Raw genomic sequence first — 26,313 nt, forward strand, 5'->3', positions numbered from 1 at the left:
CAATATAGTTTGAAACCATTCTTTATTTGTGACCTCCCCCTCTAATAGTGTTCTAAAGTCCATTAAATGTGATTTTTTTGAGAATTAATAGGTTATATAAGATTACATGGGGATGAGGCTTCTAAATGTATTAGACACAAATACAACATTTGGCAAGGTTCCTGCAGTTATTTTAATCATTCAATATGCCTTAAAGTTTCAGAATGCAGGTAACTATTTAGCAAACAAACAACAAAGATGTCAGGAGAAAAAGTCTCATTAGAATACCACTTACTAATATGCCAAAATTTTACAAAGGTTTTTGTATTTCTGAACTCAAGAACCAGAAGATGAAATTCATTATCTTTTTAAAATAAATTTCCTTTTCTTTTTGTTTTAAACCTCTTCGGGCATACAGATCTATTTCCTAAAATGATTGTTCCTTTCTGCTGAGCTGTGAGCAGAAATGAATGAAAGCAAACCACTTTGCGTGGTTTTCAAACATCAGCTGCACTACTTCTGATTCACTGCAGTGTATTCCAATCCTGGAAACATTAAGGAAGCTCACAGGGCGAAAAGTACTGAAATGTGTTGGCATGCATCACTGATCTCATCATTGTAGGAAATGCTAGACCAGGGAACTAAGTACTGAATTACTTGATCTTAGTAGGGAAAATCTGTCTTAATACTAAATAAAAACCAAAAGAATTGCAGATGCTATAAATCAAAAACAAAAACAGAAGTTGCTAGAAAAGCTTCGCAGGTCTGGCAGTATCTGTGCAGAGAAATCAAAGTTAATGTTTCGGGTCAAGTAACCCAACCACAGCACCTTCAGTTTTTGTTCCTGTCTTAGGATCACCTGGCTGAGAAAGGGGAACAGAAGTCTGGATCACTATCCAAAATATACAAGGAAAAGATCAGGTTAACTTGTGGTACTTGCTCCTGCCTTGTGAAATGTTAAAGTTATTTTAGATAGCATGATATATTTGCACTCTTGATTTACTTGTTGGAGATGCCAGTGTTGGATTGGGGTGGACAAGGTGAGAAATCATACAACGTCAGATTTTGGTCCAACAGGTTTATTTGAAATGACAAACTTTGAAAGCGCTGCCCCTTTGTCAGGTGAAGTCATTGACAAAGAGGTAGCCCTCTGAAAGCTTGTGATTTCCAATAAATCTGTCTGTACTTGCTGAGTGGTGGTAGTAATCCCACCTTTGTGTCAGAAGACTCACTAGTCAAGCCCTTTCAAGAAATTGCCATGACCAGATTGTGGCTTGCACTGATCACAAAGTAGACAGTGGCTATAGAAACCAGATCAGACATTTGCCATTTCTTGTGCACTGGTGCTGGCTCACAGACATCTCAATAAGACAGATTATGATAGATTATTGCTCCAAAAATTGAAATAATTTACAAATGTATTTTGTTCAACTTTGGAAGATATATAAATATTGGTCCCTGAATTAAATGTCTTGACCTTCAGTCACCTGTTGTATGGGATATATTTTACTGTTCAGCATTGGATATAAACATATCATAAGTTGATGGAGATTGCACATGACTTTCTTCCTATTGTATATATTTGGATATGTGCTTATACCCTCCTAACCCCAAGCTTTTACTCTAAGTCAGCATAGGGAAATAAATCCAGCTACATCCCCCTCCAGCTGTGAAGTGTTACAGCCATTAGCAATGACAGGCAAGTGGGAATATGGCCTTGGCTAATGCAATAGGAACATGGATTTAAATCCCACAGCAGCAGTTGCTAGAATTTAATTTCAATCAACAAAACAAAACTGAAACTGAAAGCTGGTGTCAGTAATGGTGATCTTGAAACTATTGATTGTTGTAAGAGGCCATCTGATTCACTAATGCTCTTCAGTGAATGAAATCTGTCACCCCATAGTGATCTGAGCTATATATGACTCCAGTTCCATATCAGTGTGGTTGAGTGTTAACTGCTTTCTGAAATGCCTAAACAAGCCACTCAGTTCAAAAGCAATGAGGGATGGTCAACAAATGCTGATCTTACCAGTGTTGTCCATATACTATGAAAGATTTTTTTTTAAAAAAAACTACATTCTGGGTATCCCTCCAAGGTGGAAATCAGGCTTGCCATCCCCTGTTACCACAGTAAAAATTGGTGGCTATTTTTCTTCTAAAACATCAACCATGCATTGAAGTGAGGCAGGAGCGAGGTAGAGCTGAAAAGGATTGGCACAGCTACGAAAGTTCACTTCATGCTTGAAATGTCAAATAATAAAAAAAAATTCCTAGACAACTGGAGAAGCCATTACAGGAGATTGCATCAAGGTAAATATGACAATAACCATAAGGATATACAGGGCGATAAAGGAGAATGGTGTGATCAGCTACATAATCTCTCAAGCTTGCATTTAAGAATATCATGGCTGAGCTACAATATTAGCTCCACTTTCCCACCCTATCTGTTGATTTGTTTAGTGCCCAAAATTCATTTTAATTATCCTGAATATACTCTGATTATACATACATACTCTGGGGTAAAGATTGCTGGAAAAGCGCAGCATCCAAGGAGCGGGAGAATCGACGTTTCGGGCCCTTATGCTCTGATTCACAATATTCCAAGTGCAGCCTCACCTCTGATCTCCAGCATCTGCAGTCCTCACTTTCTCCCTCTGGGGTAAAGATTCCCAAAAACTCAGAAGATCTCAACTCTGAAGAAATTTTTCATGTCCATACTAAATGACTGTTAGAGTTTGCAAGGGTTATTTGATGAAGTGACCAGGAAACGTTAACAAGGGCAGATCAGTAGACGTGTTTCTATATGAATTTCAGTAAGGCCTTTGATAAGAGTCCACATGGTAGGCTGCTCTGAAAGGTTAGATCACATGGAATCCAGGAGGAACTGGCAAATTGGATACAAAATTGGCTTGATGGTAGGAAGCAGAGGGTAATAGTGGAAGGATGCTTGTCAGGCTGGAGGCCTGTGACTAGTGGAGTGCCTCTGGGGTCAGTACTGGGCCCATTACTGTTTGTTATCTATATCAGTGATTTGGATGAGAATGTACAAGGCATGAATAAGTAAGTTTGCAGATGACATTGAAATAGGCATGGATAGGATAAATAGACAAAGTCTTTTCCCTGGGATCATGGAGTCCAGAACTAGAGGGCATAGGTTTAGGGTGAGAGAGGAAAGATATAAAAGAGACCTAAGGGGCAATTTTTTTCACACAGAGGGTGGTACATGTATGGAATGAGCTGCCAGAGGAAGTGGTGGAGGCTGGTACAATTGCAACATTTAAAAGGCATTTGGATGGGTAAATGAATAGGAAGGGTTTGGAGGGATACGGGCAGGGTGCTGGCAGGTGGGACCAGATTGGGTTTAGATATCTGGTTGGTATGGACGGGCTAAACCGAAGGGTCTGTTTCCATGCTGTGCATCTCCACGACTCTATGAGGCAGTATTGTGGACAGTGAGGAAGGTTTTCAGAAACTGCAGCAGGACCTTGATCAGCTGGGGAAGTGGGCTGAGAAATGGCAAATGGAGTTTGATATAGATAAGTGTGAGGTCTTGCATGTTGGAAAGTCAAATCAAGGTAGGAGTTTCATGATGAATGGTAGGTCCTTAGGGGGTGGAGTGAACAGAGGGATCTTGGCGTTCAAGTTCACAGTTTTCTGAACATGGAGTCACAGGTAGACAGGGCAGTGAAGTAGGCTTTTGGCACATTGGCCTTCATCAGTCAGGGCATTGAATAAAGAAGTTAGGAAGTTGTGTTGCAGTTATAGAGGACATTGGTGAGACTGCACTTGGAATATTGTGTTCAGTCTTGGTTACCTTGTTATAGAAAAGATGTTATTAAACTGGAAAGAGTGCAGAAGAGGTTTACAAGAATGTTGCCTGGACTCAATGGTCTGAGTTAGAGGAAGAGATTGGACAAGCTGGGACTTTTTCTTTAGAGCGTAGGAGACCGAGGAGGCACTTTATAGAGATGTATCAGATCATGAAAGTCATGGCTAGGGTGAATGCACTCAGTCTTTTTCCAAGGTTTAGGGCATCGAAGACTAGAGGACATCAATTTAAGGTTAGATGGGAAAGAATAAAAGGGAACCTGAGGGTCAACTTTTTTTACACAGAGGGTGATACACATGTGGAATGAGATGTCAGGGTGGTAATTGAGACAGGTACATTAACAACATTTTAAAAGCATTTGGACAAATGTATCAATAGGAAAGGATTAGAAGGATATGGGCAAGTGCTGGGAAATGGGATTAGCATAGGCAGACATTTTGGTCAGTATGGACCACTTTAAATCAAAGGGTCTGTCTCCGTGTTGTATGGCTCTGACAGAGCACTCACCTGATACGATCTCTATATCTAAACTTTCCAGAGGAGTTAGCCTCTTAGAAGGGTTGCCAGGGTAGGTGTTAAGAATGTTATGTTTCAATTAATCACCTCTTTTACTTCTAACTTACTCAACCATCCCCTCTTCATGACATACCATCTTTTAAAATTAGCAAATAATATTAGAAAGCATATCCTTTCTTAGGTTATTAAGATCAAAATCGCACACAAACTGGGTGTGGCCTTGTCAAAACCATCTACTTGAGGCAAGACTGCTTGTATGCCTATTCTGACCCACTTGGAATAAAAATTATTTACCTCCCTAATTACTCATTAAATCTGTGTATAGTCCCTTTGAGTACTGACATTGACTAGCCTCTCACCTTAAAAGAGAGATGTTTCCATTCTTCTGAATAAACTGTATAATATCACATATTAAACTCTACCTGCCACCTTCTTGCCCAATTAGCCAATCTATACCATTTTACAGGTGATTGAGGTCTGCAGATGCTGGAAACCAGAGTCTAGATTAGAGTGGTGCTGGAAAAGCACAGCAGGTCAGGCAGCATCCAGGGAGCAGGAATTCGTTTTCAAGCTTAATATACTTTTCAGTTAATTTCTCACTTCGCTTTGCATCACTAGAAACTCTTTAAGAGTCTCCATAATGCACTTTAGTGATTCAATAATTAGCCAATCACATTTTCCTGCAGTACACAAATACCAATTCGCAAAATGTTGTTACATTACCTGATAGCACCATCTCCTGGCAGAAGTGTAATACAAAATCTTGTCAGCTAGCCCTAGTCCTAGTAGAGTACTGTAGATGGATGGTTGAGGGAAATAAATTCTCAGTTGCTCTTCCAGTACCACTTACACCAAAGCTAAGTGGTCAGCTGCTTGTTAACACTATGAATAATGAAAATTTAAAAATGGAGCCAGAACAACTTATCCCTGTTACCGTTATTCTACAAAGTGTCAGCAGGTTCAAGAAAAAGGAAAATCTTGAGGAGGACTGACATAGTAAATTCCATTTCAGGAACAGGTGCAACACTGCTCTTTCTTCATGGATATCAAAAGAAATATTTCTCAGTAATGGAGTTCCTTTTGCTTGTATGACTGGGAAAGCAGTTAAGAGTTTTTGGTTGATGTCAACATTTCATTCATCTGATGTTATCTGAATGGTTGCAATGCTGTCACGAATGAGCTTTTCAGGAAAGAAGTTCAGGAAGTCAGTCATGGCCAATGACTTGAATGGCCACAGTCATAAGCTGTTCTTCAGTAGTTATGTTTTTTTTCATAGGATGTGGGTATCACTGGGTAATCCAGCATTTTATTGCCAATACCCAACTTGCCTGGAGCAAGTAGCGGTGAGCGACCTTCCTGAACTACTGCAATCCATATGGTGTAGGTACACCCACAAGATGTATGAGGGAGTTCACAGATTTTGGCACAACCAGTGAAGGAACTGTGGTATAGTTCCAAATCAGGAAGGTATATCACATGCATTTCCTGCCCTTGCTGTTCTTGGTGGGAGAGCCCATGAGTTTGCAAGGTGATTTTAAAGAAGCCTTGGTGAATTGCTGCAGTGTATCTTGTACATGGTATTGGGTCAATCAAATAGGCTGTTTTGTCCTTGATGTCAAGCCTCATGTTGTTGGAGCTCATCTAAGCAAGTGGGAAGTGGGATACTCTTTTTCTTGCTTTGTAGAGTGAGTTATCACAGAATTCCCAACCTCTGACCAGTTCTTGTAGCCAGAGTATTTATAAAGCTTGTTCCCTTCAGTTTCTGATCAGTGATATCGCTCAAGGTTCTGGCATTAGTATTAAAGTCTCCCACTATGTCCAAGGGGATATTCTCTCATTAGAGATGATCATTTCCTGCACAAGTGATGTGAAATTTACTTGCTGATCATCAGCCAAAATTTTAATGTTATTCAGTTCTTGCTACAGACATATGCAAACTACTTCAATGTCTACTTATGAATGAATTCACCATATCTTCAAACAGATCAGGCTTATTCGTATTTTCAGTGGAAGATTGAAATTGGACTTAGTTTGAGTAGCAAAGTACAACCTGGTAATTAATATTTATGGTTGTGGTCAACTAACAGGCACTGCTGTTTTCAGGGTATAGTGTGCATTCCAGTAAGATCTACAGGATTCCAGAGAGATTCATGGGTTTTCTTGGTCCTCTATTAGTGTAAATCTTTGGGGAGAATGTTTTCCTCATAGCCTTAGTATGGCTTGGTATAGAATATGTCTCAGACCCCAAAAATAATTTTGATGGCAATCCACTGCAGTTGCATGGTAGTTACTGTGCAAACTTTGTAGACACCTACCAAGTCATGAGGCTTAGGGTCAGTTTTCATGCCCTACTTATTGCTAGCATTCCTGAGGAATTTTGATGATGCTTGCCTTTATTTCTATGTGAAGCAGCTTGCTTTCAGAGGTTAGAAATCACTCATGTATGATAATATCCTCAGCAAGAAAACCTACAGCTTTCACAGTGGGACCTCAATGAAAAATAGAGCCACAACGTGATAGAATAATTTGTGACATCTTGAAATATAATGTTCTCCCACTGTTCTCTTTTGCAGCCAATCAGGTACTTCAGTTTGGGAAGCTGGTCAGCACCTCCAACACTTACGACGGAAGTGGAATTGTGACAATAGAAACAGATCAACCTCTATTATGGACAATGGGAATAAGGAGACACCTTGGCTAACGTTTGTGCCTTTACGTGGGACGATGTATCAGGAGTTAACAACAGAAGAAATAAAAGTCTGATTTATATATTTATTTCAAAATTATTTTTATTCACTCAAAACAGCACAAAATAAGAAATATTCCATGGTGTCCTCTCATCTTCATTCCCTACCCAGCTTGCATTAGACCCGATGACATCTTAACCGCCACTGTAAAAAGATTTAAACTTTAATTATCCTCCATTTTGACATTTACTACCATAATCCATCTTATACATTGCAAGTACAAGTTTTCAACCATCTCAATAATATTAGCTATGAAAATCAACAGATCCAGAACATTCAAATTAGCCCTTGGGTAATGGTAAAATATAGTTCCACACGTCTACCAAAACCAATTAAAATGGGAAGTGCAGTTTAAGTATTAACTAGGCAATGGATCAAAATTGGACTAATTTTAAAAATACTGAAAAAAAAGACAATTTTTTCTTAATAAAAGGACTGGTGTAATGGACTGGCAAGGTTTACCTCAGAGTACAACAGGATCTTGATCAGATGAGCCAAGGAGTGACAGATGGAATTTAGATAAATGTAAGGTATTACATTTTGGTAGGTCAAATCAGGCAGGACTTAAGGTAAGGTCCTAGGTAGCCAAGCAGAGACACCTTGGAGTGCAAGCTCTTAATTCCTTGCAAGTGGAGTTAGAGAGAGAAGACATTTGCTTTTGTTGGGAGGTTATGTTGCAGCTGTACTGGACATTGGTTAGGCCATTTTTGGAATAGTGCACGCAAATCTGGTCTCCCTGCCATAGGAAAGATGCTGTGAAACTTGAAAGAGTTCAGAGATTTACAAGGATGTTGCCAGGGTCAAAGGGTTTCAACTATAGGGAGAGACTGAATAGGCTGGGGCTAGTTTCCCTGGAGCATCAGAGGCTGAGGGGTGATCTTATGGGAGGTTTATAAAATTATGAGTGGCATGGATAGGGTGAATAGACAAGGTTTTTTTTTCCTGGGGTGAAGGGAGTCCAGAATTAAAGGGCATAGATTACTTAGATTTAGATTACTTACAGTGTGGAAACAGGCCCTTCAGCCCAACAAGTCCACACCGACCCGCCGAAGCGCAACCCACCCATATCCCTACATATACCCCTTACCTAACACTACGGGCAATTTAGCATGGCCAATTCACCTGACCCGCACGTCTTTGGACTGTGGGAGGAAACCGGAGCACCCGGAGGAAACCCACGCAGACACGGGGAGAACGTGCAAACTCCACACAGTCAGTTGCCTGAGTCGGGAATTGAACCCAGGTCCCTGGCGCTGTGAGGCAGCAGTGCTAACCACTGTGCCACCATGCCGCCCACCTAAAAAGATTTTTCTACTGCACCTGGTATTCCCAGGCGGTCTCCCATCCAAGTACTAACCAGGCCTGAGTCTGCTTAGCTTCCGAGATCAGACGAGATCGGGCGTTTTCAGACTAGTATGGCCGTAGGCAAGACTAGTATGGCCGTAGGCCGTAGGTTTAAGGTGAGAGGGGAAAAACTTAAAAGGGGCCCAAAGTAGATTTTTCACAGAGGGTAGTGCTTACATGAAATGAGCAGCCAGAGGAAGTGGAGGAGGCTGGTACCATTACAATATTTAAAAGGCATCTGGATGGGTCTATAAATAAGGGTTTAGAAGGATCTGGGCCAAATGGGACTAAATTAATATCAGACATCTGGTAGGCATGAATAAGTGGACCAAAGGGTCTGTTTCCACTCTGTACACTTCTACGATACTATGACTCGATTACAGGAATATACACAAGGCCTACAGGTATAGTAAGAACAGAAAATAAGGTAGTTAGTGTGGGATAATCAAAACCAGGCAAAATGAACTTAAAGAAAAGTTGTTTTGCAAAATATTCATAAAATAAGAAATGTTGAATGTTAAACAAAGGAGGAAAAAATTAGTTCATAAAGGATAACATGAAACTTTTGGAGATCCTCAAACCCATTTCAGTGCTTACCCAACAGGACGCTGTTGGGAATAATGGTAAATTCTAAATGGGTGAAATTAAACTTTTAAAAGAATTAAATTTCATAGTGCTAATGGGAATTGATTTAACTATCAGTTACACCTCAACATCTGTCAGAAAAATTGGAGAATATTTTTCATTAAGAAATTTAGAAGTGCTGAAATGGAGGAAATGGGAAGCAGACAACTTTCTTTGCAAGAGAAAGACTTTGATCAATAAACTGGAATACTTTGAAGTAACATCTACAGCAGACAGATGAAATGCAGAGATTTTAAAAGCATTTTTATTATTGCTTTAGCAGGTATCACAGGATAAGAGTAGGTATGAATAAGGAGTATGGAATTAGATTTAAAAAGTAGCAATACATGATATTAAAAGTGAAGAGCATTGTCCATATTGCTCTTCATTTACACAACAATAGATAAAGTTGAAATTTGGAGATGACAGTGACATAACAGACCAGGGAGAATGTAGTCGATGAAATCAATAGTAATTATATATTCTGGTAAGATTAATCATACATTGAAAAGCACAAGACTGGGAAATATTGAAAAACATAACAGGTTTGAGTTTTGCTATACATTAAAAAGAACCCCTAAAAGAATTAGGCCATAAAAAAACTGATTAAATACTTTTACCCAAAGGCATAGGACATGTAAATTGAAATTTTAATGACAAATCTTTACAGAACCTTGCTAAGAACATAGAATACTGTCTATAAATTTAATCATAGAATACTGTCTATAAATGTAGACTACAGGGAGAACTGTGGCAATAGAAATTGCAACACAATTCATAAAAAAACGTGGCAACAAACATGAACTCAACTATCCATATTTGTATTCATAATAGCATGAAATATTAAGAAAACGGCATTTATGCACAAAACTCAAACACATTACTTATGATTACCATTATTTGCTCTAAATTTATTTTTCACTATTTCATTTTCTCAGTTTGTTTTCCAGTAATCAGCATTTACTTCAACTACACTCTAGTCATCACTGTCACTGATGTATCAGCATGTTTTATAGTGCAAGGAGACCAAAAAGTACAAACTGGCCTATAAATTTTAAAGACATTGTTTTCTTATTCTGCTGCTCTGACAATCTATCCCATTTCTTATAAAATTTCCCTCAACGTATTATTTGGACACCGTGGCCAAAGGCTGAAGCAACTAGGCCTAATGTAAAATTGGCTAAACAGTTTCAGCAAGCCTGGCCTAATGGAATTCAAAGGGGTCAATGTTACCACAGGGATCAGCCCAGACCTGTCTTGCAAATTAAACAATAGTAGAGTTGTTGTGACTCAAAACTCATTAAGACGTACTCAAGCCAGAACAACTATGTTTGAAGAGACATTATGTTTGAGTATTCAACAGATTCAGCCAGACCCCTTGGCACCATGGAGTAAATATATCTTGGATAGAGGATGGGTACACCTAGGATGAGCTATCGGACACTATGACCCCTGCCCTGTGACCCCTTTGGCTAAAATCAGACACCATTCCAGAATATCCAGGAAGTGGGGATAAGAGGAGACATGTGGTGGCATTTTCCCCAGCAAAGATTCCATGTAAGACCTATCTGCGTACCAAGATGACCTTGACTGCTCAGTCAATGGAACTCAGTGAATTGAATTCAGGAAGCCAAGCAAGTTCACCTCAGTACTTGTGCTTTTCAGGCAGTCAGCGTAGTTTGTGAAAACCGATTTTGTGTAAGAATTGTTTAATTTGCAAGTGTTTTAGAAAAATTACATTCCAACTGCAGTCCTTTATTTGTCTCTCAGTACATGCACCTGGGTAAACTTTGAGTAATAAACTGATCAATGTGACTGCATAGAATATTTTGCAGGTAACAACACTTTTGCACACATTTTACAAGTATTTAATGTTTTGTTTCACTTTTTTAACTGCATAACAGCTTAAATTTTTTTTGATACATCTTCAGCTGCATTTTATAACTACTGCTGTATTTTTAAAAAGTGAATTTAGTTTACCTATAGTTTTAATATTTAGATCATTTATTAAAATTAGGACGCGAGCCCCATCACTGATCAGTTAGAACTTGGCATTCTTGTGCCCACATTCAACATTACGAAGATTGTGCTTCCTTCCCAGTTCACTTACCCAGCCTGCACTATGCAACTTTTAATTTTAGATATACGCTTCCCCATTAAATAGAATACTATTGTCCCCTTTAACCAACACTTGAAATATCAAAGTGTCTCGGCAAGCAGAATCATAAGTTGCACTGGATAGTTTACTGCACCTGCAAAGCCACTGGAGTCAAACAAAAATATTCTTCCATGTGTACAATATGTCACAATCTAATTTCTCTATCCATTACCCTCAAAACATTCATAAACATAAATCTGAGCTAATGAGAACATTCTACATTAATCAAGTGCATTTTTTCTTTTAAATACAGAAACTAGCTATTAGTCAAAACAACTGAATACTTACACAATGATGTTATTAATAGGGATGTGGATGAGCTTTACAAAGAAACCGATGAATCCCATGATGGCAAATCCAATTGCTGTTGCCATAGCGATCTTCTGAAATTCTGTAAAAATGAAGCCACACAGGAATCTCTCAAAATTGAGTTCATTTTCACATGCCATAAAAGGTTATCAAACACTAAAGCCCACTGCATGGAGAAGAATATTGATTGTTCAGAAACAACTCTTGAATTACATTCACAAATGCATATTTATTGTACCTTCAGACAGCCAGGTTATTGATGGTAATAAAATTGGAACCTTTTCGGGCTGTGACAATTAATTATTTATTCCACTCGAAAACCATTTGGTGAATATCAAACTTTTAGGAAGAACCAATTAATGTTTTGATTAAATAAAGAGTGAGTTGGAAAACTATGCTTTAGCCATTCAAGTCACAGTATGAATGCTATCAGTGTAAGACAGAATTCAAAAAGGTTTAGTTATTGCCTAGAAACAAATGAAATCAATTTTATAGCATTCTTCTGGAGTACGTGGGCATCACTAGACCACGTGTATTGCCAAGCCTCAACTGCATCTATGTCATTGATAGTGGTGAGCCGCCTTCTTGAACTACTGTAGTCCATGTAAGGCACACCCGAGCTGTGAGGGAGTTCCAGGATTTTGACCCAGTCACAGTAAAGGAACAGTTCCAAGTCAAGTTGCAAAGTGTCTCGGAGAGGAACTTTCAATTGGTCTTCCCATGCATCTGCTGTTCTTGTCCTTCTAGGTAGCAGAAGCTAGGGGTTTGGAATGTGTTGAAGGTGATGGATGGGATGCCACTCAAGTAGTCTGAATAATGTCCAGCTGGACCTTCACTCATCCAGGGAAGTGGGGAGTCACGAGGCAAATTACTGTCCTTAGAAAATAGTCAGAGATTGGGAATTCTAACTGTTTTGCATAGTATGCCAAAGTATTTTTGAATATCCTGAAATGTAGCATATTTATGCGGACAGGATTACTTATAAGTATTTCCAATAAGAAAACATCCCATTCTGTAGCTTTGAGCACCTAGATCCAATGCAATATGTTTGTAAATGTGAATATCACAAGTGCTCCCAAACTCTCTGTACACACTTTCCTTTACACCTTGCGTATAGTATGCAGGCAGGCTAAAGATATTAAAGCACTATAATTGCAAAAACAGTTCCATATTTCTGTACATATAATTAAAATAATCCAAGAAAAAGTTTAACTGCTTTCATAATGTTAACAATAATCTTTTCTAATCTAATCTTGCAAAGACGATTGATATACTTTACCTTTGGATTGTGGAAAATTATAAAGATTCCAATTTCATAATGTACAAAATATAACTAGACAACAATATTCACATTTAAAACTTGAGATGACTTATTTCAAGGCCATGATTTCACAAAAATGGTCAGCAGAACTAGCCTACTGTGCACCTGTTCATACCCATGTTAGCAAGCCCAGAACAGCCAATTTGTTAAATGGTACGGCACATTCAAAGGATCACACCACTCCTGTTGCTATTTTTTAAGTTTATATATTCTAGAAATATTACAACCGTATCCTATTAATGCCACAAGGTCAAAGCATTATATTTTATAGTTTTCAGACAAAAATGTGCACAACTGAGAAAATGCAATAGTACTGCACCTTTTCTGTCTGGTTTTGTACATCTTTTCACCAGTCTGATTGAATCCTTTACAAACTGACGACTGGGCTCCACAAACTGCATTACTTGATCCATTGTATCCTGTAATGAGAGCAAATGAAAGAGTTTCTTGACACAATTGATTCCCACAAATAACCAGCTCAGACACTGTTTGGAGTACAAGCAAGCATCAAATACAAGTGACTGCAACTGGTTCACATTACAAAGCCTGGAAAGCACTTCAGCCAACATCTCATTTTGCAATAATTGCTACTTAATCCAAATTTGGCAGATCAGCCAAGTTGACTCTGGTGTGCAGGTTGGCTAAAGCAGATGTGCTAGGTACAGTCAAATCCGCACCTTGTGCTACTGCAAAACTGCTGCCATCTGGAGTAAAGTGAGAGCTTGTAAGCATTTTACCCATGATAAAGATATCAAAAGTGATGAGCAAGCAGTTACACTGAAACCAAAATGGAAGAACGCCAAATATCTTAAGTTAGGACATGGCAACTTGCATCTTCTACAAGTCTGCCTTTTTAGTGGGACACAGAAAGTATCCAAATTCTAATCTTACTCGGATTCTCTCTCACCAATACACTAATGGTGCTGCACCCTTCTCTCACTCTTAATTACCAACACAGACAATTTCTGACCCTGTCTATTTTCAACATTTTGATCGCTATTTCTGGAAATAGGTTGTCCATCCACATCTATTACAAATTGACCACAACCATAGCCAACTTAACGACATCTGCCCACTGCTGTTGCTGTTTATTCTGCTCAGAGTTTGTAGCTTACTTTCAAATCTGTTTCATGCTCAAGTTTCCAGAATGTAATTTACTCCCCTAACCCACAGTTCGCATCCAATAGAGTTACAGGACACTCAATTACATCCATCCACTTTCCCCACTTGCATCGCTCCCAGAACCATGGCCCAGCTCTCCAACCAAGTTTCTACAACCAAGTTATCCAACACACCCAGCACCATGTTACCAAACATATCTTTTAATGGCTGCTTTCCTAATCAACACCATACTGTGCAGAAGGTCATTTTGTGCTAATTGGCTGATCAATTCAATAGAAACAACAATATTGTACCTTTCAGTTAAACTCAATATTAAAGTTCAATTTAATAGACTTACAATTATGTGCAATATATTAGTGACTTGGATGAGGTGGAAAGGCAAGCAGTGAGATGACTCAGTCTGCATAGGGATATAGATAGGTTAAGCGTGTGGACAGATGGAATATGTGGGAAAATGTGAGGTTATGCAGGAAGAATAGAGGAGATGAATATTATTGAAATAGAGAAAGCTGCAGTGCAGAGGGATTTTGAGTCTTCAGAAATTATCAAAAACTAGCATGCAAATTCAGCAGATAAAAGGAAAGACAATGGAATTGTTTCAAAAGGAATGAAATATAAAAATAGGCTAGTTTTGCTATAATTATACAAAGCACTAGTCAGACCATATGAAGAGTTTTGGGCCCCTATCCACAGAAACATACAAAGGCATAGAAGGCAGTTCAAAGAAGGTTTACTAAGTTGATCTCAGGCATGGAGGGACAGTTCAGAGGAGGTTGAGTATGTTGTGCCTGTAGTCATTAGAATTTATAAAAATGAGAGGTGATCTAATTGAAACATTTAAGATTCTTAGGGGACTTGACAAGGCAGATGCAGAATGATTGTTTTCCCTTAAAGGAGAATCTAGGATCAGCAGGTATAACCTAGAATGAAGGGTCCCCAATTTAAGACAAGGATGAAGAAGAGTTTCTTCTCCCAATAGTGAATTTATGGAATTCTAAATTGTAGATAACTGTATATATTAAATATATTCAAGGCTGAGATAGAGAGATTTTTAATCAGTAAGGGAATCAAGAGCTGATGGGGATAAAGCAGGAAAATGGAGTCGACTGTTACCAGATCAGCCATGACCTTATTGAATGACAGAGAGCAGACTTCGTGGGCTGAATAGCCTATTCTACCTGACCTGTTGGCAAATCATCTTTTAATTTGATACTTCAGTATAATCTCAAAATCTCCCCCTCAACCCTTCCCTTCAAATGTCTCCTTCCCATCAATCCATCCTAGACAGTCTGTATTCCCCATCCCCTCATAACAAACAAAAGTAGGCCATTCAGACGGTCGAACATGATGTCATTCAATTAAGTTAGGTGATCGGATTATCACTTTAAAACCACTTTGCTGTCAGCTCCCTAATAGCGTAACTTTGTCCCTCTTTCCCTTCATTAGAGGATAGAAAAGAATACAACACAGAAATTCAACACACATGGCTACACAGGCTGAATAAACGATCCACCCATTCCACTTACTAACAGCTCATCTATAGCTTTGCAGGTTACAGTGCTTGATGTGGACATCCAGATTTTTAAAAGATAAGTTGAGAGCTTCTGCCTCAACCAAACTGGACACTGAATTCCAGATATCCACCACCTCCTGGGCGAGAAAGCTTTTCCTCATAAGTCCTGTAATCCTGCCACTAATCGCCTTAAACCTGTGCCCCCGGTAACTGAACACTACCATAAAGGAAACAGGTTTTCACTGTCCACTCATCTTATTATTTTCATTATTAATCATATATTGCCCTTAACATTTTCTGCGCCTTGATTAAATCACCTCAGTCTCCTTTGTTTGAATGAAAACAATCTTAGGTTATCCAACTGTGCTACATAGCTTCAATCTTCAAGGCCTAGCATCCTTTTTGTAAATTGCCTTCATACTCTCTCAAGAACAATTGTGTCTTGGCTGTAGCATAGGTCAGCAGAACTGAGATGAACATTCAACTACAGCCTAACCAGTATCTTACACAGTTCCAAAGTTTGATTCCTATTTTTCTATTTATTTCCTCATCTCATGAAGGAAAGCATCCCATTTGCCTTCTTTATCGAGTTATCTACCAGTCCTGCCACCCTCAAGGATACGTGGACATATACATCAAGTTTTCTCACTTCTTCTACCCTTCTCAATAACCTCCCATCTTTTGTGTATTTCCTTGCTATGATTGTTCTCCCAAATGCACAACTTTATATCCATGGATTGAATTTATTTTACCCCTTTTCCATCCATACAACTAAACTATTGATATTTTTCTACAGTCAACCACCACCTCTTGGTTGCTACCTAACTTTGTGCCATCTGTAAATTTCTCAATCGTGCATACCACATTTAAGTCTAAGTATTTAATATTTGCCACAAAAAATACAAGACTCAAAATTCAGCCATCTGTGACAAACTATAAAGATATAGCCATCAACCATTACCCTTTGTTTCCCATCGCTGTGCCAGTTTTGGTTCCAACTACCATATCTCATTGCATCAGATGGGCTTTAATTTTAGTCTGCCATATCAAACAACTTAGTAAAATCCATGTAGACAACATCCATTGCTTTATCCTCATCAATGCAGCTTAACAAAATCATGTTGACTACTTCTGAACAACAGTTAATCATATCATTTATGAATGGTGGTAGTAACTTCCCAACCCCCCAGGTTAGATCAACAGGTCAGTAATTATTAGGGCTTTGTTTTGCACCATTTAAATAATGGCACTATAGTCAGAGACCTAAATCCCTCTGATATCATGCCTGCATCCAACCAGAATTGGAAAATTACACTGAATCCATATTCTCCGCGGCCTCCTTCCCCCTGACCCATCAAATCCTTTCAGCCCACACTCCTTTCCCACCCTCTCTCTCTCTCTCTCTCTACAACCTATTGCCTAAACCTCCCCCAGTTCCCTTCCTTCCCTATCCTAATACCCTTCCAGCACTCCCTTCCCGTTGCTCACCTCTGACCAGCTACTCCCTCTCCCCCCACCTCCCCAGGTCCCTCACCCTCCAGCCGGGGTACCCCTGGGAACCTCTCCCTTCTCTCTGTCCCCACAACGCCTCTTCCCCCCCCCCCCCCCCGGTACCGCGCTCTGCTCCCAATTCCCCGTTTGTACTGTCTCCTCCCGGGTATTTTCCCTCTCACCTCCCCAGGGTAATGTTTATTTATATACACAGAACATCGCTCTGGGTTTTACCTCTTTATCTCTCTCTCTCTCTCTCTCTCTCTGTGTGTCTGTCTGTCTCAGGAGTTGCCGGCGTTTTCTGCCGCTGACGTTGCAGACTAAGACTGACACCTAACCGCGCATGCGTGTTGTCGAAGCGGAACCCCACATCCGGAAACAACGTCATCCGTTCCCGGCGGACTTCCGCCTCGTGATGCGGTGACGCGATGACGCCACAGTCTGGGTTCGCTCGCTGTCAATTAGGGCAAAGCCCCGCCCCTTCCCTGAACCTTCAGCATGAATGACAAAGTTCAGGGAGACTTCTCATAAACTGAACAGATATGGACAACTTAACCAGGAATATCAGCTTATTTCAGCAACACTAAATGGTGGAAAAAAATGTTCTGAATTTCCTTACAAAATCTACGATCCCAATTGATAGAACCATCGCAAGGTTACAGCACAACAAGAAAGCCCATTCTAAAAGAAGAAAGACTTAACAGCGATCTACATCTGTTCAATACATCATTTCAGTTGCATGACATTGTAGTCGTTTGCTATAAATTCCTGCTCCACAGATACCTGATGAAGGAGCAGCGCTCCGAAAGCTAGTACTTCCAAATAAACCTGTTGGACTATAACCTGGTGTGTGATTTTTAACTTTGTCCACCACAGTCCAACACCGGTGCCTCCACATCACAGTTCTTAGGCGGCTGCTTTAATCCAACTGTTTAGATCAGAGTGGTGCTGGAAAAGCACAGCAGGTCAGGCAGCATCCGAGGAGCAGGAAATTCGACGTTTCGAGGGAAGGGTGTAACGGATAGGTGGGAAGGGAGATTGGTAGGACAGGTCATGAGGGCAGTTCCACTGTCCCACCCTCCTCTCTGACCTATAACCTCCATCCCACCCCCATCCACCTATTGTACTCTTTGCTACCTTCTCCCCAGCTGCCCTTCTTCCTCCCATCCCCCCCCCCCCCCCCCCCCCCACTTCATTTATCTCTCCACTCTGGAGGCTTCCTGCCTCTATTCCTGATGAACGGCTTTTGCCCAAAACGTCAATTTTCCTGCTCCTCAGATGCTGCCTGACCTGCTGTGCTTTTCCAGCACCACTCTGATCCAAGGTCTGGTTTCCAGCATCTGCAGTCCTCTCTTTTGACTGCTTTAATCCAACTACCCAGGTTATAGCAATTCAGGTGCATATCCAAAATGCTTTTAAATGAATTGAGAGTTTCTGTCTCAATCATCAAACAAAGCAGTAACTTCCAGAGACCTACCACCCTCTGGGTGAAAAAGCTTTTCCTAGTGTTTCTTCAAATGTTTATCCCAATCATCTTAAATCTATGCTTCCTGCACCCGACGAAGGGGCTCTGCTCCAAAAGCTTGTCATTTCAAATAAAACTGTTGGATTATAACTTGATGTCATGTGACTTCTGATTATACTCCCTGAGACCTCTCTGATGGAGGAAACAGGTCATTCCTGTCTACTCTGTCCAAGCCCTCATTATTTTGTACACTTTGCGTAAATCATACTTAGTCCAATCTGTCCAAAGATAAACAACCAGAGTCTTCCAAATCTTTCTTCATACCTGCAATTTTCAAACTCAGGCAACTTTCTTGTATGTCCCCAATGTACTCTCTTGTGCAAGCCATCCTGTAATACGGTGGCTAGAACTCTTTTTTAAACCCTCATAGTACATGGGCATCACTGGCTGGCCAGCATTTATTGCCTCTCCCTAGATGCCCTAGAGAAGTTGGTGGTGAGCTGCCACCTTGAATTATTGAAATCTGTACATTTTAGGTAGACACACAACTGTACACAAGTCTCCAGGTATGGCCTATATGGTTCTGGCATTGCGTCCCTGCAGTACCTTGCCCGGTGAAGAAAAGCATCTTCTATGCCTTCTTTACCATCTGACCTACCCTGTACTTCTACCTCAGGAAATAGTAGGTCTGTCACTTCCTCTACCTCTCTCAATGCCCATCCATTCATTGTGCACTCCTTTGCTTTGTTTGCCCTCTGCAAATGCAAAACCTCTCATTTCTTCAGATTGAATTCCATTCATCAATTTCCTGGCCAAACAACTGATATCACCCTGAAGTGTCTAGGTTAGAGTGGTACTGGAAAAGCACAGCAGGTGAGGCAGCATTCAAGGAGCAGGGAAATCAACATTTCGGGCAAAAGCCCTTCATCAGGAATGGCAAAGATACTGTTCACCATCAAGTACCCTGTCAATTCTTAGGTTGTCTGAAAATTTCGCTATCATGCCATATTTAGATCTAATATACGGGTATATATCACAAACAACAATGTCCCAAATCTTGCCGAGTGGAACACCACTTGGAACTGTTGCCCATTCTTGGAGTTATCGGTTGACTAATACCCTTTACTTCATCACTGAACCAAGGTTGGATGCAATTTGCCACATTCATTGCAAAAATGTGTTGAGAACATCCACTGCACTATCATTACTCATCCTTTGTGTTCCTTCCTCAAAAAAATCATTTAAGTTAGTAAGACACAACCTTTACTTGTCAAAACCATGTTTACCATCCTGATTTTCCAATAACAGTTAGTCCTAACTCTCAACATTAATTCCAGTAGGGTAGATAGTGAGAAACTGTTCCCACTTGGAAAAGAACAAGAAAGAGAGGGTATAGATTCTAAGTGATTTGCAAAAGAAGCAAAGGTGATTTGAGAAAAAATATTTTCATTCTGCAAATAATTATGATAAGGATTACACTGCCCAGAAATGTGGTGGAGGCAGGTTCAATTGAGGCATTCAAGAGAGCATTGCACAATTATTTGGATTTTTAAAAATGTGAAAGAGTATGAGGATTGCCCCCGGTAATATTACAATGTTGTATTTTGAAGACTTGGTGCAGGGACAATGGGCCAAATGATCTCACCATAAGACTTCAGTGATATGAGACATAGTCAATTGCTTTACAAAAATGTGTTGAGAACATCCACTGCACTATCATTATTCATCCTTTGTGTTCCTTCCTAAAAAAAATCAATTAAGTTAGTAAGAAACAACCTTTATTTGTCAAAACCACGCTGACCATCCTGATTATCCAAGTAACAGTTAGTCCTAACTCTCAACATTAATTCCAGTAATAGGTCCAACAGAGATATCAGACAGAAGATTATTTGGCATATCCTGGGCAATCTTCTTGAATAGTGCAGAACTATATACAGTGTTCATGATCCTCCATCACATTGCCTTTTTCTAGTGAGTATTGAAAAATGATCTCAGAGACCCTATTATTTTCTCCCTGGCTTCCTTTACTGTTCATCTAACCTGGTGATCCACTTTCGAGGAGATCAGGCTTTCCAGTGCAGCACTTCTCATTGTTCCTGTTTTATCTAATATTTCAAATTCCTCCCTTTTAACAGTGTTTGGATCATTCCTTTCCTTTGTGAAGGCAGAGTCAAAATACTCATTGAAACCCCTTGAAATACTCATTGAACATTGCAGCAGCCCAGGACTGAAGGCAGAGTCAAAATACTCATTGTTACCATGTACTGATTGGCCATTTTTTTCCTTAGTCATGCTTTTGCTTTTAATGTAATGATAAAACATCTTCGGGTTTTTCATATTTTACTGACAAACTTTTTTCGTATTCTCTCTATATTTTCCTAATTTTGCTTTAGACTACACCGTTGTAGATCCCATACTCCTCAATGCTTTTTCAACTACATTTTTTAATTAGACCATCATGATCTCTATTTTTCTATTTTGTCTTCCCTGTCTGTTTTGGGATGACCAAGAGCCTCTAGACTTGGTAGTACCACACTGGTTCTTTCTGGGGGTTTGAATCTCACTTATGAATGCCTCCAACAGATTTGCCACTGACATTCTTTCATGTCGCTATAATCAGACTACTTTTGCAAAATCATCCCTCAGCCTTGAATAGTCTGCCTTCCTGCACTTCTTAGGATCCTTCCTTTCAATGGATTCTCTCTGGCCTTGTTAGTCGTCCCAAAATGTCTACCTTAGTCTAAGGCTTTGCAATTTACCACACCAGAATTTTTGGGTCTTCCGCAAGCTTAATCTAAACTCGTAAATTCATGTCTGGATCATTAATGTACACGACAACAGCAAGGGATCCGGTGCCAAGATCTGTCATACACCAGGAGTCACAGACTTGCTGTCACAAAATAAACCATTCAACCATCACCTCTGTCATTTAGCAAATACTGGATCTAATTTTCAAAACTGCCCTAGATCCTGTGGGCTCTTAGCATCTTACCAGCCTGCCTCAAGAAACATTGTCCAAAGCTTTACTGAAGACCGTGTGTACTATATCAAGTGTATCACCCTCTTTCACATACCTAGTTACCTCCTTGAAAAATTCAGTCAAATTTGTTTGAGATGTTCTCCCCTGACAAAACCATGCTGACTATCCTGAATTAATTTGTTCCTACATCTTGGATTAATCTATGCCTTGCCAAGTGGAGGTTAATTGGCTCCCTCAGAATTGTTTTTCAATAGTTTCACCATCTTATTCTCTAACCCTTAATATATTTATATACCAAGTCCCTGAAACCTGCTTTTAGGACTTCATTTCCATTCTTAACCAAGTCATCAGTAGTAACATAAACCACAAACTCTGACTGAACTTCTATGCCAGAAGAACATGCTGGAGCCATGCTGTAGCATCAGAGTGTTGTGTGCATATTTGTTTCTGGAGAAACTCAGCATGTCTGGCAGCATCTGTGGAGACAGAGAAACAGAGTTAACCTTTCCAGTCCAGAGTGACCTTTCATCAGAATTAAAATGGATGAGAAAATGGGCTTTTTCATCCCTTGACAGAGGTGGAGGAGGGGTGGGAGAAAACAGAGAGTGTGGAGATGCAGTACAAAAGACAAATAGGCTTTTAATTGTGGTGAAAGAGAAATATATATAAAGTGAGTGTAAATTAAGGTGTGAATGAGGGATACGGGTTCTCTCTATTGAGTGCAATATAAACAAGATACAAACAAGACAAGGTCAGAGGGAGACCGTGAGGGAGAATTTATGAAAATGGAAAACAGTCATAATAGGGTCAGGTTGTGAAGTTATGGAATTGTCTATTAAGTCTTACAGGCTGTAAAGTACCAAAAAGTGTAAAGTGAGGTGTTGCTCGAGCTTGGGTTCTGCTTCATTGGAACATTGCAGCAGCCCAGGACTGAAATGGTAAGATTCTTGGTAGGGTAGATGGGCAGAGAGATCTCGGTGTCCATGTACACAGATCCTTGAAAGTTGCCACCCAGGTTGACAGGGTTGTTAAGAAGACATACAGTGTTTTAGCTTTTACTAATAGGGGATTGAGTTCCGGAACCATGAGGTTATGCTGCAGCTGTACAAAACTCTGGTGCGGCCACATTTGGAGTATTATGTACAGTTCTGGTCACCGCATTATAAGAAGTATGTGGAAGCTTTGGAAAGGGTGCAGAAGAGATTTACTTGGATGTTGCCTGGAATGGAGGGAAGGTCTTATGAGGAAAGGCTGAGGAACTTGAGACTGTTTTCGTTAGAGAGAAGAAGGTTGAGAGGAGACTTAATAGAGACATACAAGATAATCAGAGGGTTAGATAGGGTGGACAGGGAGAGCCTTTTTCCAAGTATGGTGACGGCGAGCACGAGAGGGCATAGCTTTAAATGGAGGGGTGATAGATATAGGACAGATGTCAGAGGTAGTTTCTTTACTCAGAGAGTAGCAACAGTATGGAATGCTTTGCCTGCAACGGTAGTAGATTCGCAAACTTTAAGGACATTTAAGTCATAATTGGACAAGCATATGGAAGTACGTGGAATAGTGTAGGTTAGATGGGCTTCAGATTGGTATGACAGGTCAGCGCAACATCGAAGGCTGAAGGGCCTGTACTGCGCTGTAATGTTCTATGTCCTGTGTTCTGTGAAATGTTAGCATGAGAGCAAGGTAGGTTATTGAAATGGGAAGCAATGAGGTCAGGGTTATTCCTCCAGGCAATCTCTGTTATGGTCTCAGCATTGTAAAGGTCACTGCTTTGTGAGCAGCAAGGATGGGAGACTGGATTGAAAGAGAACAAGTGAAGTGCTGTTTCACCTGGAAGGTGTGTGATGGTTTTCAAAGAAATGAGGAATGAGTCCTCGATCTTTTCAAATATCCAGCTTTATTTTTTCTTATACTGAGACTAAATAGTTGCACATTGAGACCTCCACCATAACAGCTTTAATCATGCTTTGTAAACAAGTTTTTAAGTCTACTCTGTTTCCCACATCCTAACAACAAGGTTTAAGCAACATTCGGCTTGACACGTATGCTCCTGTCTGCATCAAATAGATTTTATCTGTTTCCGCTGCACTTGCAAGTCTGCTCTTGCGACAGCATTTGTAAATTTAATTCTTGTTGTGTTGTAGGTTAATCAAACAATTTTCAAAATACTCCATAATTTCCTTGCTTTGGCACTCTATACCTCTCCCAGGGATCGAGTAAGCCTTGTTAACCCAAAGAGAAAATGCTGGAAAATCTCAGCAGATCCGGCAGCATCTGTAAAGAGAGAAAAGAGCTGACGTTTCGAGTCTAACTGACCCTTTGTCAAAGCTCAAAAGTTGGACTCGAAATGTCAACTCTTTTCTCTCCTTACAGATGCTGCCAGATCTGCTGAGATTTTCCAGCATTTTCTCTTTTGGTTTCAGATTCCAGCATCCGCAGAAATTTGATTTTAAGCCTTCTTAACAACAGTTTCAACTTGCCAGGCCACCTATAATTTCCTGTCTTCTGCATCCCTATCTCCTTAAACAGGAGGGGTTACATTTGCCAGCCCTCTGGTTACATTTGAATCCCTGAATTCAGTGATTCCTTAAAGATTGCCAGTGATGCTTCCATAATCTCCTCAGCTATCTCCTTAGAACTAGGGGGTATCGTCCATCTAGTTTGAGTGATTTATCCACCTCCAGACCTTTCAGCTTCCCCAGTATCTTCTCCTTGATAATGGTCACTACACTCACCTCTGTCTCTGACTTTCTTGAAGTTCTGGCTTGCTGCTGGTGTCTTCCACTGTGAAGACTAATGCAAAGTACCTATTCAACTCCTTTGCCATATCCAATATTTGCTTTTGCCTCCTTCCCTGTTCCATATCTAAAAACCTCTTGCAATTTTCTTTTATATTACCATCCTATTTCATCTTCTCCTTCCTATTGCTTTTATTAGTTATCTTTTTATTAGTTAGGTCGGTGGAGTTATGGACAATGAGGAAGGATGTTGCACGTTACAGAGGGACAAAGATAAGCTGCAGAGATGGGCTGAGAGGTGGCAAATGGAGTTTCGTGTGGAAAAGTGTGAGGTGATTCACTTTGAAAGGAGTTACAGAGATACAGAGTACTGGCTAATGGTAAGATTCTTGGTAGTGTAGATGAGCAGAGTCAGAGAGACACAGAGATGTACAGCACAGAAACAGACCCTTCGATCCATCTCGTCCATGCCGACCAGATATCCCAACCCAATCTAGTCCCACATGCCAGTCCCTGGCCCATATCCCTCCAAACCCTTCCTATTCATATACCTATCCAAATGCCTTTTAAATGTTTCAATTGTACCAGCCTCCACTATTTCCTCTGGCAACTAATTCCATACACTTACCACCCTCTGAGTGAAAAAGTTGCCCCTTACGTCTCTTTTATATCTTTCCCCTCTCACCCTAAAACTATGCCCTCTAGTTCTGGACTCCATGACCCCAGGGAAAATACTTTGTCTATTTATCCTATCAATGGCCCTCATGATTTTGTAAACCTCTATCAGGTCATCCCTCAGCCTTCGACGCCGCAGTGAAAACAGCCCCAGCCCATTTGAACTCTCCCTGTAGCTCAAATCCTCCAACTCTGGCAATCTTTTCTGAACCCTTTCAAGTTTCACAATATCTTTCCGATAGGAAGGAGACCAGAATTGCATGCAATATTCCAACAATGTCTAACCAATTCCTGTACAGCCACAACACGACCTCCCAACTCTCGTACTCAATACTCAGTGTCCATGTGCATAGACCCCTGAAAGTTGCCACCCAGTTGATAGAGTTGTTAAAAAGGTGTATGGTGTATTCACTTTTATTGGTGGAAGGATTGGGTTTCGGAGCCATGAGGTTATGATGCAGATGTACAAAACTCTGGTGCGGCTGCACCTGGAGTATTGCAGACAGTTCTGGTCGCTGCATTACAGGAAGAATGCGAAGCTTTGGAAAGGGTACAAAGGAGATTTACCAGGATGTTGTCTGGTATGGAGGGAAGGTCTGATGAGGAAAGACTGAGGGACTTGAGGCTTGTTCATTTGAGAGAAGATGGTTGAAAGGTGACTTAATAGAGACATACAAGCTGATCAGAGGATTAGATCAGGTGGATAGTGAGAGCCTTTTTCCTCTAATGGTGATGGCTAGCATGACGGGACATAGCTTAAAATTGAGAGGTGACAGATATAGGACAGATATCAGAGGTAGGTTCTTTACTCAGAGAGTATTAAGGGTATGGAAGGCCCTCTCTGTAACAGTGGCAGACTCGCCAACTTTAAGGGCATTTAAATGGTCATTGGATGAATCTATGGGTGATAATGGAATAGTGTAGATTAGATGGGCTTCAGATTGATTTCACAGGTTGGCACAACATCAAGGGCTGAAGGGCCTGTACTGCGGTCATGTTCTATGTTCTATGTACTGTCCTGGAGACACGTCAGCAGCAATAGTATCAGCAATAAAATGGGGAGGCGATAACCTAGTGGTATTATTGTTAGGCTATTAATGCATAAACTCAGCTAATGTTCTGGAGACATGGGTTTGAATCACACAACAGCAGATGGTGAAATTTGAATTCAATAAAAATTGTCTGAGATTGAGAATCAACAAATGACCATTTCCGTTTGTCGGGAAAATCCACTTGGCTCACTAATGTTCTTCATGGAAGGAAACCTGCCAGCCTCACATGGCCTGGCCTGGCTGGCCTGGCCTGTGGGTCACTTCCAACCCACAACAACGTGGTTTACTCTCAACTGCCCTCTGAAACAGCCTAGCAAGCCGGTCAGCTGTCTCAACCTGTATCAGTAAAGAAATGAAACCAGACGGACCACCTGGCCCGAAAAAGACAACGGCAGAAACAGTCCAGTCGATCCTGAAAAGTCCTCCTCACTAACATCTGGGGGAAAC

At 40.4% G+C, this 26,313-nt stretch overlaps 2 protein-coding genes and 1 non-coding gene across 5 annotated transcripts in view; 1 reads left to right on the forward strand and 2 right to left on the reverse strand.

Moving 5' to 3' along the window:
- Window positions 1–7,102, forward strand: part of tpk1 (thiamin pyrophosphokinase 1) — a 374,891-nt gene extending 367,789 nt beyond the window's left edge. For all 3 annotated transcript variants that reach the window (XM_060824853.1, XM_060824854.1, XM_060824855.1), the window contains one exon: window positions 6,901–7,102. In XM_060824853.1, the coding sequence (XP_060680836.1) occupies window positions 6,901–7,028 (128 nt within the window). In that variant the 3' untranslated portion in view covers window positions 7,029–7,102. The remainder of the gene's footprint in view (window positions 1–6,900) is intronic.
- On the reverse strand, window positions 7,099–17,305 carry sec61g (SEC61 translocon subunit gamma). The gene is made up of 4 exons (XM_060824856.1): window positions 17,191–17,305; window positions 13,150–13,249; window positions 11,489–11,591; window positions 7,099–7,218 (listed from the first exon to the last, which is right to left on the reverse strand). Exons 2-4 carry the CDS (start codon window positions 13,241–13,243, stop codon window positions 7,209–7,211), a joined length of 207 nt encoding a protein of 68 aa, XP_060680839.1. The 5' UTR covers window positions 13,244–13,249; window positions 17,191–17,305; the 3' UTR covers window positions 7,099–7,208.
- Window positions 8,383–8,501, reverse strand: LOC132816262 (5S ribosomal RNA). The gene has a single exon (XR_009644758.1). It is a non-coding gene; the product is annotated as a 5S ribosomal RNA (ribosomal RNA).
- Window positions 17,306–26,313: the final 9,008 nt, after the last annotated feature.

The sequence above is a fragment of the Hemiscyllium ocellatum genome, chromosome 5 (genome assembly GCF_020745735.1).
Source record: "Hemiscyllium ocellatum isolate sHemOce1 chromosome 5, sHemOce1.pat.X.cur, whole genome shotgun sequence".
Lineage (NCBI taxonomy): Eukaryota > Metazoa > Chordata > Chondrichthyes > Orectolobiformes > Hemiscylliidae > Hemiscyllium > Hemiscyllium ocellatum.